The following is a 16,124-nucleotide window of genomic DNA, read 5'->3' as shown; positions in this document are numbered from 1 at the left end:
CTGTGACATACATGAAAGTTGGTTATAATTACACTGTCAATGCTTCTCCTTTTTTCCAGTACATTTGGTTAATGGCAAAAGCAGATTATTTCCAGACATTTATCTGCTACATTTAGTTGTCATTGCTAACGTTTTGATTATCTTTTGTTCATTGCTTCAGCTTTTGTGAACATAGATGAGTGTGAGATCAGACTCACATCTATGTGTATTTGGTCCTTTTTCACCTGAATGCAAATTTGTATGGACATATTGACTTATTCCCCAAATTATTCCCAAACTCCTATTTTTTTCACATAAGCTGTGCTGTCCTTGTTCATACTTCTTTGCAGAACTTCCCTTTGTGGCACACAAACCCCTGTTTTGGAAGCACTCATCTGGATCACATTTGGCTATAGGGAGAGCTTTTCCAAGTTTGTGGCTGTCCAGCCTCACTGACCGTAATAAATCTGGATTTTCACAGTCCCGAGAAACAAAATAAATGGATCTTTCTATTTTGTCTTTCAAATTATTTGTTGACATTATTATTTTTTAATTGTTCAAACATTTTAAATTCACTCAAGAATAAAGACGATTCTTTTTCACATTTGATAGTGAAAACACTTGGGCTTAAATGAATGGAATTGCTAGTAGGAAGCCAACAGCGGTTAAATGCTTGTCCCCCTTGCCTCTTAATGAAATCACTGCACCCAAACAAAAGATAGAAGAACTTTCTTTTCAAGCAGCTTTTCTGTTTTATCCCAGCCCTCACTAAATCATCAAGAGATTGAAAGGAAACTGTGAATTAATCCAAAAGGTTAAACATTTTCAAAAGTTAAGAATGATAATAGACAAACGAGACTGAAGAGAGAATAACGTGAAAAGATGCAACGCTTGTGCGAGCAGACGACCTTGCGCATGTAGAGAAAATCAAACAGTTTACAGTTTTTCTTTTACCTCACACATACGCGCACTCTTACACCTTTTCCTCATTCTACTGAAAAACCAAAAACCTTCAGCACCGCTCGCTGCCTCCACATGATGTCAGCCAGGAGGAATTCAATCTCAGAAAAGATATCATGAATGATGCATAAGACGGAAAAATGCATTTACCATGGCCACAACACAATGAGCTGTTGTTGCAAACACCGTAATGGAAAAATACGAAGGTTACGGTGATGAAAATATATTACGAAACCGGAAAGGCATTTGTGAATGTTGCTGAGGGAGCACGACCGAGGACATAACCGCAGCTTACAGGGAAAATCCTCAATATTTCTACAAAGAAGGGGCGAATTTGTCATGAAGTCTTGAGGGAACAGAGTAAAAAAAAAAAAAGTAACTTTGCATGTATGTGTGCCTGCTCACTTGCGTGTGCATGAGTTTTGTCTCCTTTTGGCGGAGGGTAAGGCCCAACGTGCCCGTCTTCCATGTTAATAATGGATTTTTGATATGAGCTCCACATGAAATTTTAATCTCTGGAATATTAGCTCACCGAGGGAGATACAAAATCAAATCAGGGGGTCGTGATTAAGCGGGTGAAGCGCATATCGACCCATTTAAATTCACATTAACCCAGCATCAAAATGTATGAGCCATGACATTGATGGCAGACGTAATTTAGTGGTGTTATGTCTGTTTTGCAAAGTAAAGGTTTGATCTCTCGACCACACATCTGCAAAGCAGATAAAAGCCTTCAAGCTGTTGTTGAGACAGTGTCGCCGCGTTGATGAGGAAAAATAGTTATGGGCAGACACCGAAACTGTAATGTGTGGTTATGGGGCAGACGACCCTTTGTAGGCTTTGTTTTTGCAAACCAATAAATGTTACTAATATCATTGCTAAGAAGAATGCAAGTGAGTGCAGTGCAGTCCTTTTGGATGGCAGTTTTTGTGTGAAATGGTTCTGATCATGCAGTCATACGATATGCACTTTTATTTTTTAACTAAAGACATATTTGTACAGGCGTCTGCGTTGCCCCAGTGCTAAACAATCATCCCCCTGCCTCTTATCAAAGGAAGTGTGTCTCATACTGTGAAGGCCAGCTGACTGAAACAGGATGAGAATCAATGTGAGCATTGACAAGGTTATGTGTACAATCCTATTTGCTAGGCATTTGTTTTCTTCTAATTGACAAAGGATCACATACAAAAAATCTTGTAAACAAGCTCCCCCTCATTGGGTAGAGCAGGAAGGACATCCAGCAGACGCTAATGAAGGACATCCAGCAGACGGCCAGGTAACGTCCTGGATATCAGCACAGCAGTCATTTTTTAAAATGTATTTATTTTAGCAACCATGACGCAGCATCTTCATTGAAAGGTTGTCACTGAATGTCAAATTGTTTCGTGGGAAGTCAAACTCGATGTACTATGAGACTTACTGGACTGGATGCTTGGAAATATCACAGAATAAAACTGGTGATTCCTTTTTAAAAAAAAATAATAATAATAATAATATTAATTCTCCAGGATTTTTTAAGGGATTTTAAAGTTTTTCTTATATATTTTCACTGATTTTCAGTCCACTCATGGTACCTAAGATTGAAATATGAATCATTCAAGCGTAAAAAGGCTCCTAACTCAAGGGGTCCAGCAGAGCTGTCTTTGCAAAGAACCAATTTTATATTCCAGGCACTTACTAGCAGCCTGTTGCAAAGACAGAGCATTTGTTCCCGTTTTAGTTGAATCAACGAAAATGACAAATATTTGTCCAGCTTATCCAAGGGAACACCAAGGCATTCCCAGACCAGCAGAGAGATATAATCTCTCCATACCCAAACCACCTCAGCTGGCTCCTTTCAATGTGGAGGAGCAGCGGCTCTACTCTGAGCCCCTCCCGGATGGCTGAACTTTTCACCCTATCACCCTAAGGGAGAGGCCAGCCACCCTTCGGAGGAAGCCCATTTCGCTTGTATTCGCAATCTCGTTCTTTCCTACACTATCCACAGCTCGTGACCATAGGTGAGGGTAGGAATGTAGATCGACCGGTAAATAGTTTTTGTCCAAAATTATTATTAAAAAAATCACTGAACCTTATTATTTTACTGTCATACACAGTTTAGGGTTAAAAAGATGCTGCTGTTTAAAGTAGGGCATAAAGACTAACGGACTGTTGGTACAACACTACACTTTAACTTCTCACTAATTTGGATTAATTCTGTATGTTATGGTAGCAAGTGAATTTGACCTTTAATGTTTGCACTTGTTTGCATTGGTGCAGTAAATAGCACATCGAAAGATATACCAAAAGTCCCTTTTGTGCCACAGCGCTCACTGTGCCTTATGTTGGATGAATATTTTACCAGCTACGCCAGCAGAGAGCAGATCAGGTTGAGAGAATGAGTAAAACAAAGTCCCACCACACTGTGTTAGCATTCTCAAAGGCTCAATAATGTATCACCCACTTTTGTTCCCTTACGCAGCATCTATCATCTCAGAATAATGCAGAGTAGCTGGAAAGCCATTTTCCATAAGCAGTAATGGGACAAAGATTGACAGTGTGTGTGTTTGTGTGCTTGTGTCTAAAAATCCCGTGTTGGCTCATGCTTACGCGTGTGTGTGTGTGCGTGTGAGAGAGACGTTGCGCTTATGAGATGCAGAGCTGTGCAATAGCATTGTGTGTAATTATGTGAGTGAATGAGTGTAGGCCTTAAAACCAAACTAAACACCTCAGTGCCTCTGGGTACTAGGACACACTTAGTTGTCATTGGCTTGGATTGCACTCATGGGAAAAATTCTGTGGCTGAATAATGTGATGTATTAAGGTGTGCTCTGCAGCAACGTATGGTAATTTGTAAGATTTTTATTTAATCAGGTAACATTGTATTCCAGCCAAATGGAACACCGCATGAGCAAGGTGAACCTCTAATCTTTTGCCCCTGAGCTTCATATTCTGCTCTTTTTTTTAATCATTTTCATCTAGTAAAATACATAATCTTAAAAAAACAACTTTGTGCCCTGCTCCAAACTTCAAATTACTTTTTGCTGTGACAATGATATTGAGAGGTTAATTAATGGGCATTTTGTTAGCCACAATCTGTTAGTGAGTGGATAATCCTGTTGCAGCTACTAAGACTGATCAATCATGTGTATCCTTATGCGAGCAAAGAAAGTAATTGATCAGACTGGTAGCTTACAGTGAGCATGACTACAGCTTAGAGAAGCAGAAAGTCAACAGAGAAGAAGAAGGAGAAGGAAATAATCTTTTGGCATGTAAAGATAAAACATCTTTGATCCAACATATGCAGCACTTGGAGATACACATGTGCCAAGCATTATAGTGAGAGCGCTACCATTTGATGTTGCTTTTTTTTTTTTTTTTTTTGATGCACTGACAACTTTAAATATATATTTTTTCTCATTTCAAAATTCTGTTGTTCAGTTGCCACCACAGTCAGAAAAGGCCACCAGTTTGGTATTTAGGACCCTCTGGCCTGGGGTTATCAGAATCAGAATCAGAATACTTTATTGATCCCTGGGGGAAATTATTTTTTGTTACAGTGCTCCATTTTAAACCAACATTAAGACAAGACAGACAATACGCTAACTAAGAATAGTACAATATATACATATATATACATACATACATACATAAGTCACTTATAAATAAATAGTTGGAAAAGAAACATGTGTAGCTGTAGCAGCAAACAGTGTGTTAAGTGGATGCGTTGTACAGGGAGATGGCCACAGGCAGGAATGATTTCCTGTGTCGTTCAGTGGTGCTTTTCGGTAATCTCAGTCTCTCACTGAACGAGCTCCTGTGACTGACCAACATGTCATGGAGTGGGTGGGAGGTGTTATCCAACATTGTCTTTATCTTGGACAGCATCCGCCTCTCCGACACCACCTTGAGGGAGTCCAGCTCCATCCCCACAACATTGCTGGCCTTACGGATCAGTTTATTAAGTCTGTTGGCATCTGCGACCCTCAGCCTGCTCCCCCAGCATGCAACAGCATAGAGGATCGCACTGGCCACCACAGACTCATAGAAAATCCTCAGCATTTTCCGGCAGATGTTGAAGGACCTCAGTCGCCTCAAAAAATAGAGACGACTTTGGCCCTTCCTGTAAAGTGCTGTGGTGTTTTTAGCCCAGTCCAGTTTATTGTCAATGTGTACTCCAAGGTATTTATAGTCCTCCACAATGTCAACACTGACCCCCTGGATTGAAACAGGGGTCAAGTGTTTCCTGGTCTTCCTGAAGTCCACGATCAGTTCCTTGGTCTTTGCCACGTTGAGCTGCAGATGATTCTGCTCACACCACGTGACAAAGGAGTCGACCACAGCCCGGTACTCTGTCTCATCATCCCTGCTGATGCATCCAACCACCGCAGAGTCATCAGAAAACTTCTGAAGATGGCATGTCTCTGTGCAGTGGCTGAAGTCTGTGGTGTAGAGGGTGAAGAGGAAGGGGGAGAGGACAGTCCCCTGTGGTGCCCCTGTGTTGCTAATCACCTTGTCAGACACACACTGTGGGAGACGTACATATTGTGGTCTTCCTGTCAGGTAATCAACAATCCAGGACACCAGAGAAGCATCCACCTGCATCGCTGCTAACTTATCACCCAGGAGGGTCGGCCTGATGGTGTTGAAAGCACTGGAAAAGTCAAAAAACATGACCCTCACAGTGCTCGCCGGCTGGTCCAGATGGGTGTAGACACGATTGAGCAGGTAGATGATGGCGTCCTCTGTTCCGAGACGAGGCTGATAAGCGAACTGAAGGGGATCCAGATGTGGTCTTACTATGGGTCGCAGCTGGTCCAGGATGAGCCTTTCCAGGGTCTTCATGATGTGGGAGGTCAGTGCCACGGGCCTGTAATCCTGGGGGCCACTGGGACGAGGCGTCTTTGGTACAGGGACGAGGCATGATGTCTTCCACATCACCGGGACCCTCTGCAGACTCAGACTCAGCATAAACAGTTTATGAAAGACTCCACACAGCTGGGGGGCACAGGCCTTGAGGACAAGGGGACTCACTCCGTCTGGTCCAGCAGACTTGAGTTAGAGTTAGGGTTCCTAACCACTCTGGTCATGCAGTATTGTGCAGTACTGTTGAGCCACCCCTCATTTCCTTATATTTTGCTTTTCATTCTAGCATAAAAGGGCATCTAACTCAAGGAGTGAACCAGTATTGTGACTAAACGTAACAGAAAACTTGATAAAATCACATTTTAAATTGTATCTTTAGGCATTTTATGCGTTTTTGCAACAGGCTGCTAATTGTAACAATTTGTTCCCATTTTGTTAGTCGAATCTACAAAAAATGCCAAAAATAACACAGTTTGACAGACATAAAATGATAAACTAGAAACTGAAACGGTCTCAGTGGAAAGATGACTGTCAAGAAGTCATTTTTAAAGAAAAGAAACAGGGAGAAAAGGCTGAAGTATGCCAAGTTACACAAAAAACTGAACCAAAAACAACAGGTCTTATGGAGTGATGAACAATAACAAATCCACATTTAAACATTTTTCTTTAATTGAGGTCATGAAAAAGGTGAAATAGTAAGGTTATATAGCTGTCTGTCAAACACGGTGGAGGCTCTGTCATGATTTGGGACTGCTTTTCAGCCTCTCGTGTTCGGGACCTAGTCAAAACTGATGCAATTACAGAATTAAGAAATCTGGAAAAGCATCTGATTGGCTTAATTTTTGATCCCAGATGCAATGCAATAAAAGCATACCTGGATAAAAAAAAAACACACACACTGCAGAATAATATCAGTCATGGCCCAGACCTCAACATTTCTGATTACTTAAAGAAATGACAAGAAAGCTTCCCTATGAGAGTTGAGGCTATGTTAAAGAAAAATCCAATGGTTTTATACAAGAAATGTGAAAGAAATGTGTGGTGGCTTAGGACCTTTGGGCAGTGTTGTCTGTTTGCCTACATTTGAAGTGAATCCAATGGGTTTAATGGAGGTATAAAGAATTTAAAATGCAGAAGTGACCTTACTTGTAGCAATTCCAAAGAAAGTTTACGCAGAGATAGAGGAATGAGTATCCGGAAGAAAAAGATTGAGTCAGTAATTTATTTAGTTTTTACCACCTGTCACATGATTTGCGGTGCCATATTCCTGCTCCTTCTGCTGTACACAAAGCTTTAATGGGATACTCCCACTCACACTGAAATGCGTCCAAAACACTAAAAAGAGTTGATGTATCTCTAGATTACAAACAACATCATCTTATGTGCGATGAAATGCAGATGATGGTGTTACTAATGAGTTACTGATGTTCTACTAATTATTACATCTGCTCACTTATTCTTGGATATAGTTGCATACAGCAGTTTGAATTAATTCCTCTCTGATTCTCATTTCCCTGCACTCGAGTTTTAGAAATAAGCTAATAATTAATGTTTTAAACCAATCATATGTGCCGTCTTCTTAATCTTTATTTTTTTGTCTTCCTTAATATTTTCTTTCACTGCTGGTAACAAGTATGTTTGGATGTATTTCAAAACAACAACAAAAAAACAAACACATTGAGACCTATAATCAAAAAAAAAGAAAGAAAGTAAGGACTTGGTGCGTGCGTGGGTGTAGCCGTCATTATATGCAGTGTTAAGCGAGGAGATTGGTGTTGTTTTGTTTTGTTTTTGATGCTTTCTTAATCACAATCAAGCCTACAGGTGCACACGCCAAAGTGATTACAGCAGTGCTGCCCACTAAGCCGATTCAGTTATGAATTAGCAGAAAGATGTTATCTATAAGAGAAATAATAAAGTAGTTTTAATACAGCTGCTAAAGAACTGGCAGCTATATGCCTACATAGTATGATTGCAGACTTTAGCTTAAACCCATTTACTGCAGAACTATTAAAGCCATGTTTAAGTGACAGGTGTTTCGGGCTGTTTGTTCACACATAATGTGGTAATTGGATTGTATAGGCTGCCCTGAGTGATGGCACAAATTCTTTGCCTCGTAGCCCTTCACAGCCCTTTGTTTCTAACAGAAGGTTTGAATCAGAAATATGGATTTCATCAGTCCTTCAATGAGCAGCCGAAGGACCTCACGCATTACCAGCTTGTGCTCTTGTTATCTCTTTTTTTTGGCATTATAACATGCTGTTCTGTGATTAAGCCTGTCTACGTTGGAGGCATTTATGCATATTTTGAAATGTAAGGTGTGTTTGCATATGTCCGCTTGTCTGTAAAGATGCGTATCAGATCGAGCGAAACACTTCCTCCCTGCAAAGTTTCGCCATCTGTCTGTGAAATCGGACTTTGATGAATACATGGAGCCGTTGTAGAGGCCAAACTTTGAATCTGACGTTTTTTTGCGGCGCTGAAAAAATAAGTAGCTGCTATTTGTTTGACTGGCAAAAATAAATAAAGTAAATTTGAATTCTCACGTCAGAGGCTGACCATGAAACCTTTTGTACACTTGCAGCCTGGCTGTGCTAACAGCTACGTGCTCTTTAAATGACTGCAGAAGCAGTGAAAGACTGCGATAGGGATATATAGTCTTGGATGTGGACCGGGTTTGAAGTCCGGTGTCACAGAGGGTCTTTCATAATAGACAGAATCACTACAGAGTATTGAGGAAGCGTTTGACAGTAGCCTGTACAAAATGAAGTAAAATGATCCAAACCATCCACTTGAGAGTAGAAACAGGCAATGTTGGGAAGCACTCATCAAAGTGCAGCAAGCTGCCCAGCTGACTTTGCCTGCTGTTGTCTGACCAGCTGACTAGCCAGCTGACAGAATGATAGGTCCTTTGTAGTGTAGCTACTGTTTTGTCTCTGAATTCTCCAGCTCTTCACAAATTAAACTCAAATCTTTTGAAGTGAGTTGATGTGCTCATAGGCTTCTTCTCTCTCTAACTCCCCATTCTGCTCCTTCCTTCTTCTTGGTTGGCCAGCTTGTCTTTTGAATGCATTCTGCAGACTCAGGCTCCCACAGCAAGATCTGAGTACAGAGCCTCAACCTATATACAAGAGAACAGGAACGCTCCCTCTGGCATCTGCAAACTTGTCAGCCACACATCCTCACAACAGCAGAAACACAACAACTATTGCTTCCTTGCAGTTTTCTCCAACCAGTCAACACATAAACCATTGTCTGTGGCTTTAATTGTGCTCCTTCAGGCTGCTGGTTAGTCACACAACAAGCCAGAGTGGCATACCTGAGGGAAGTGTATTGTGTGTTTGTTGTAGCAAGGATTGACAACCTTATAGACACGTATACCCAAGCACGTATACGCTTGTAGAGTGTGTATCTGACCTCAGAGGAGCATCCAAAAAGCCCTATAGTACCAATTATACATAGAGCTCTTTACTCTTGAGCAAGAAGAATGGATAGAGGGCGACAGGAGAGACGCCATGGAAGCAAGGACGGACAACGCTTGGTGTACAAAGTTAGGAAACTCTCATTACTGAAAGAGAAAAGGAAGAAGGTTAGTAAAGTGATTTAAAGGAAAAGGGAATGAAAAGATGTGGGTGCAAGGTAAATCAGGGAGAGAAAGGATTGTTGGAAAGAGACTGAAGGCGACTCAGTCTCAACCTGGATTTGGATGCGGTGCCCCGAGTCAAGTCACATATCTATCTTTCTAACGTTTAACCGTTAAATGGATACAGCCCTGAGAGCCCTATAGGCAGAATGAGAGACTTCTAACGCCCGACGTTTCTTCTCCCTCCAGCGTTGTCAAAAGGCAACAAGGGCTTCCTTTAATGTGCCATATCTGCCTGTCATGTCAGCTGCCTCCATCTCTCTTTCTCATCGGCTCTCCGTACCCTTTCATTCCTTAACCTTTTGCACGTGATCTGCAACTCCTATTTTCTGTTTAACCCAGATCGTCGCTTTCTTTTCTCTTCCTGTCTAATACTCTCCCTTCCACGTAGAATGGTAATGTTCTCAGAAATTACAGTGAGGTAAACAGAGCAGGGTGTCGAAATGAAATAACTGCTACAGGGCTGTCAGCTCTAGCGAGGGGCCCATCCGTCAGCAGGAAATGACATGTCGCACCCCCCACCGCATCCCCCCCCCCCCCCCTCGTCCCGCCATTCTCCCTTTCTGTCACACGCACAGTTGGATTCCTCCTGTCCTCCTGGTGGCAAGGTGAAGGAATTATGCTCATCAAAGCCCCAGTGTAGCCTGGAGCCTTTCCATTAACCTTCCACAATGCTGGTCAATGGCGAGAGAGACATTCAACCATCGACACGCAGAAGAAGGAGGCTCGCTTACACGACTTGAAACACACACAGAGCCGAAAGATACATAAACGCATACACGAGTGTACAGTAATATAGTCTGCATTAAATGGAACAAACACACATAATTACTAATAGATGGGCTACACACAGGTGCACGCAAGCGCACACACACCTCAATTACCGTTTCATTCATAGCGTGACAGCGGAGCATGTGCAAAGGCTGACATTAAAGGAAATTAAATCTCCTTGAGGAATGGGCCAGCCCATCTCACCTCCCGTCAAAATACTCCAGTTTCCACTCCTCTCCATAACCTTCTCATCTGGGTATTTAGGGCTTTGTGATGCGGAACGTCATCAAAGAGAAAACTTAGCGAGGCGGCCGTGCGTAGACGAGGCCTCCCCCGCGATAATCCCCCACCCCCTTTGCAAACGGAGCCCTCTACTTTTAGCCCACGCACACAAATTACCGCATCACATTCTGTCCTCACTCTTTCACCGCGTGCACTGTCTCGTGCTTATAGGAGAAAGTGCTTTCATTCCAGTGTGCGCGCAGAAACTGTTTTATCATTGGCTTAGCTCAATGAGGGAGTCAGTCAGTTAACTCTTTGATCCGGACCTCCTTTCTGCATCTGCATACGAAGCCTATTTGACATAATCCTGAAAAACATCAGCTCACGTAACCAATGAAATTCAAAGGAAGGCGCAGCTGCAAGGGTGCACACACTGAAGGGACTTAGCAAGAGAGTGACACGTGTACAGTAGATTTTTACAGACAGATTTAATTAAGCTCCATTCACTGCCAAATCCCGTGTTATACAAACTCTTGCGAGCTTTTTCTCTCACATGCTCCAAAGCACCCAAATGTGACACACTTGTAGAATAAGGAGGTGGAGTTTAGTTAGGTAATTGAGTTTCCTGGGTAAAGGAGAAAAAAGCTGTGGTCTCGGGCGCTGGCTTTCTCCCACAGGTTTTCATCAGATCAAACATGTCCTGTCAGATAAGACAGCTAATTAATCAGGGGAGGGACCAGTCCTGTCCACTGACGGATAGAAAGATGGAGGCAAGAGACTGGTGGAGACACTTCCTTTCCTCTTCCTTAACCTCTTTCTCCATCATCAGCAGAAAGCAAAACAGGACAAAGTGAGAGAGTGTTGCCTGTAGAGTCTGTGAAGACTCTCAAAGACAGTGTTTACGCAGCCTGCAACTGAAGTAACTCCACAACCCCCAGCTGAGAAGATGACAGACTTCTGTGCTGAAGTTGCTGTTTACAGTACTGCATGTGCGTATGAAATATGTAACTGAGAATTCACTTTTTTTAAAACTTTTTTGAGGCCAAGTCAGCTGTTTTTCCAAATAAAACCATATTAATCTCCTAGGACCTGGCGTCCACATATGTGGACATCACATTTTGGGTTATTTAGACCAAAATACTCAATTTTGCTGTACAAGGGCCTGATATCCACTTACAAGGACATTATACTGCTACTGTTCTATCAACATTTTAAACAAATATCCTCATATGTGGCTCTTATTTTTCTTAAAAACAAAAATAAGGTAAAAAGAAATCTGGTAATTCTTTGTTTTTACATTCATCAGGCCGCAATCAGCCCAAATATCAAAGAGAAATTAAAAATGCATGCCGTGGAAGAGTTCAGGTCTTAGGAGGTTAAACTAAATTTTAAAGGAAATTCCAAAAGGTTGATCTGGACGTAGCGTTTTCAGTGGGAGAAACATTTCCTCACTCATCCATGTGACTTCTACAGTCTCAGCTGACTACACGTTTCCCCAACCTTATAAACAGTACATTTGCACAATAACTGAAACCAGTTATTGTGCAAATGTGAGGTTAGTTCCTTGATCATTAATATACAAATTGTCATGACCGTTGATCAATAACCACTCATTGATGAATGACCATTGATTATTGATCAAAGACCACTGACCAATGGCTGTGAGTATCATTCACAGACAGTAGGGCGATGGTTGCAATCACAGCATTGTAGGATGGCGAAAGATGTACCCATAGGCCCCCTCCTCAATTCAGAGATGGTCTTTCCCTTTTCACATAGTTAATATCAAAAAGTCATTTGCCCTCAGTTTTTCTTCTTCTTCTTCTTCTTGTCTTGTTGCCAATTTTTGACATTTATGAGCCTGGACTTGGCAGATCCACGCCTTAAAAAAATGTATTTATTGATTTCATTTCATACATTTTTATGCGCACGTGTCTTGGAAAATTGCTGTTGTTATTCAGAACAGATTCAGCCACCTTCCTCATTATTAGATTGTAGACCATGACACAGATTATTACTGCCTTTTTACATGATGGTGCTTAAAGCTCCTCCACTGCTCACATTATTGATCTAACCTGACAAGGGAGGCTGCTCTTACAAATCAAAGGAAATTTATTTATAATTTATTGTATCGCACATGCACATTTAAAATGAATCGTACATAATAGATGAATATTTTTCTTTTTGTTGTTTATAAGACTTTAAAATTAACTGATATTGTTTTAACATTTCACACTCTGGTAAACACTAGAAGTTTTACCTTTTACTGATGCAACAATAATCATGTAAGTGTCATTAAAATGTTTCAGTGCACATTCTCTTATTAACTTAGACCATGCCTCTGTGTAGTGGAATTAACTCGTGATGATCCCAGCGCCTTTTGAATGAAAGGATGAAAGACACAAGTGTGAAACAGATCAGACCTGGCTGTTTGCCTGATTAGAGTGGACTGTTGCTACCTGCACGTTGGAAAGATGGATTGAATGTTATTCGGTTCATTTGAAAGAGTATATGCTAATTTGCCTGTAGCATATATGATTAGAACTAAGGGCAGCACAATGTAGCTTAATGCTTAATTAAGAGAGACTGACTGACTGGTGGAAGAGAAATATAGATGGAGGCATAGTTTGGTGGCTTGCCTGGCACAGGCAGTGACTGATTGGCTGGTGGGGCTGTTTCCAGCTGCTCTACTGTAGATCTCAACGGGCTTTCTGTTACCTCAGGCTCACCCCAGCACCAGCTGTGCTTTCGTACCTAGCTTGCAGTAGCCCCTGGGCACTACACTGAAAACACTGTTGTATAATACACAGCTTTTCTTTTGCTGTTTCTCTTGATTTTTTACCTGACCACTAAAAAGAAACACCCAGAAGATGCCATTCAAGCTATTCTGAATATATCCACCATGCTACTTGTTAAATTGTCATAATACATTGAGTGTACTAATACTTGCACATGCTCATTTTTTATATTTCTTTATTGCATTTAAGTGGAATATGTGAGTGTCAGCAGGGCCAGATGTCATGCGAGCTTAGCCTGGATTTGGCTGCACAGTTAGCAGTATTGCAACACGTTGCATGATTCCTCACAACCCAAAGCTGATGTATTATTTCATATTTTCTGCAATTGATAGTGATGCATTATTTCTCATACCATCTTCTCTTTTCCTTTCTTCTCTTTGCCGTCTGTCCAACCTCTCCCTCCTCTTCACTCCTCGAAATCTCTGGCATTGCAGCAACAAGAGCAGGACCCCACCAACCTGTACATCTCCAACCTGCCAGTGTCTATGGATGAGCAGGAGCTGGAGAATATGCTGAAGCCTCTGGGTCACGTCATCTCCACAAGGATACTGAGGGATGCCAACGGGGTCAGCAGAGGAGTCGGCTTTGCCAGGTAAACAATGTTAATGAAGCAAGTGTTAAATATGCCTCCTTTCAGTCCCTACAAATGGTATGCCAAGCTCTAAAAGCCAGATCATTTCTGTAATACAACTCTCTAGCATCTCTCTTTATGCTGCACACCTCGACTTTGTAATAGGCTTTATTTTAAAAATGCTAAGTCTGAAGAGTAAGTCGAGATAAGCCTGCTGGCACACAGTAATCAGGGTTATTTTTTAAAACTTTACAAAGCTCCCTCCCAAGCCACAGAAGACACTATACAACTGTTGTCACAGGTTGAGGAGTGTTCCTTGTGGTGAGTAAATCTAACTAGGATTTTTACCCACTGCTCACATTAAGATCTGCCCTAGTTCAGCTGTGCCCTGAGATGACTCGTGTCTTGTTTTTGGTACTAAATTAATAAAATACATTGTACGTGTACTGGCAAGCACACGCTTGTGCATTGTCTGAAATATGAACTGGTACTTATGTAGCGCTTTTCTACTGAATTTGAGCAATATCCACTACAGGCCTCATTCACCCACATATTTGTACAAGTGCTTTTTTCTGTGCCTAAGCACATCATGTTCACACGCTCACACTCACATGATGGATGCATCAGGTGCAACTCAGGCTTCAGTATCTGGCCCGAGCATAGTTCGACATACAGGTTGGGCTCAACCACTGAGTTTCTGATTACTAGACGAGCTGCTACTAATATGCTTTTCATTTTAGACAGTGAAAATATGAAAATATGATTTGATTCTTCCTCTAAGCCTGTTTGTCCATCCATCTGCATATGAGTTAATGAATGCTTTCAGCTGTGCATTCTCAAAAATTAACAGATACCACCAATGATTGTGTGTGTATTATATATAGTAATAGTATATATAGTAGAGTAACGGATGCTATTTTTCCCAAAACAAAGTCTGAATGACTGAACAGTTTGTTTCTTTTTCTACTTAGAAAAGTTTCCACTTCAGCTTGTTAATCCCCCAAAGTCATAAACCGTTCTGTCCTTGTCCTCGACAGCAGCCACCAGGCTCTCATTCCTCTCCACACATTCCTTCCCTGTTTACCCAGAGGAGGCCAATGACGGCCACAGAACCACCATCTTGCAGGGATTTTTCTTAATCACCTGCTCTGGCTGAACTCCTCTCCTATTCCCTGCTCTATTACCAGGGGTTACAGCAGGACAGACTGGCACAAACACACAAAAACACACACACACACACACACACACACTTGCACACCAATATGAGCATCTGCAGAGTTAGACCTTTACGCAGGCGTACACACTTGTGAATATGCACGCGTGCATGCTCGTGTGCACGCACGCAAACACGCGCTGAAAAGCAAGCTCTCACACAGAGACACAGGTAGGCAGCCTCCTGCAGACCAACAAGCAGAGCACAGCAACAACCTGCCACAGGCCACCTGTTCAAGAAGCTCTCGGTGGGAGGAGGAAGACGCATGACGGAAAGGGAGGGTGAGACATGAGTGTGAAGCGATGATCAGATAAAAGCTTTAGAAGTTAATATACAGAGAAAGAGAAGGTGAATGAATAGAGAAGGAATTGAGGAAACTTTTTAGAAGACTGAGAAATACTAAGATGAATTAAAAATTTCCATGAGCGTTGGCGTGTGATGAGTGTACAGGTCAGGGAAAAGGGTAAAAAAAAGATCCAACCAAAGCAAAAATAAACAAACAAAAACCAACACAATTGAATGTTTTTTATGAATTGGAGAACTCCCATTAGCTGTGTCGACAGACATACAGACAGCTGCTGAGGGCTGTGCTGTGTGGGGCATTAGAGAGAGTAAACTGAGCTAAGTGTTTGTGGGCCGATCCATTACTGTTATCAGAGCCCATTACTCCAGCCCCAGCACTAATCATTGCAGACAGCAGCACCTGATGCCATTAACCAGCAGCGCACACAGAAAATCCAGCCGGCTTCACTGTCTACCTGGCTGACTCTCTGACTGACTTGTTACCCCAAAAGCTTGACTGACCAGCAGACAGTGAGTCTGACTGGTTTGCTTCCCTGTGAGTGTCTAACAGCCTGTCCGCCATATGCACTTCATGTCTACTTACATCCTTTCCGTTTACCATCCTGCTGTGCAGCTGGAGAGAAAGAAGGAAAGATGTTATTGTGTGTAGGAAGGCTAAAAAGTGCAATGAAATACAAAGAGAAGCTTTGCTTTGACATTCAGTCAGAGAAGCACTAAATAAACAGTGAAGAAGGGGGATGCATCCAGCTGCTATTGTAAGCCTGTCTCTTTTAAAATGGACAACAAAAGCATCCCAACAAACAACCTCAAAACGGCTTG

General features: G+C 41.9%; 1 protein-coding gene across 4 annotated transcripts in view; it reads left to right on the top strand.

Annotated features, from left to right (window-relative positions):
* The window catches only part of rbms3 (RNA binding motif, single stranded interacting protein), a 291,822-nt gene that overhangs the window by 205,390 nt on the left and 70,308 nt on the right, over positions 1–16,124 (top strand). For all 4 annotated transcript variants that reach the window (XM_080296737.1, XM_080296736.1, XM_026155390.2 and 1 more), the window contains one exon: positions 13,653–13,810. In XM_080296737.1, the coding sequence (XP_080152863.1) occupies positions 13,653–13,810 (158 nt within the window). The remainder of the gene's footprint in view (positions 1–13,652; positions 13,811–16,124) is intronic.

The sequence above is a fragment of the Astatotilapia calliptera genome, chromosome 22 (assembly GCF_964374335.1).
Source record: "Astatotilapia calliptera chromosome 22, fAstCal68.1, whole genome shotgun sequence".
In the NCBI taxonomy this organism is placed as follows: Eukaryota; Metazoa; Chordata; class Actinopteri; order Cichliformes; family Cichlidae; genus Astatotilapia; species Astatotilapia calliptera.
The sequence above is the reverse complement of the archived record's forward strand: the minus strand, read 5'-3'. Positions and strand labels throughout refer to the sequence as shown.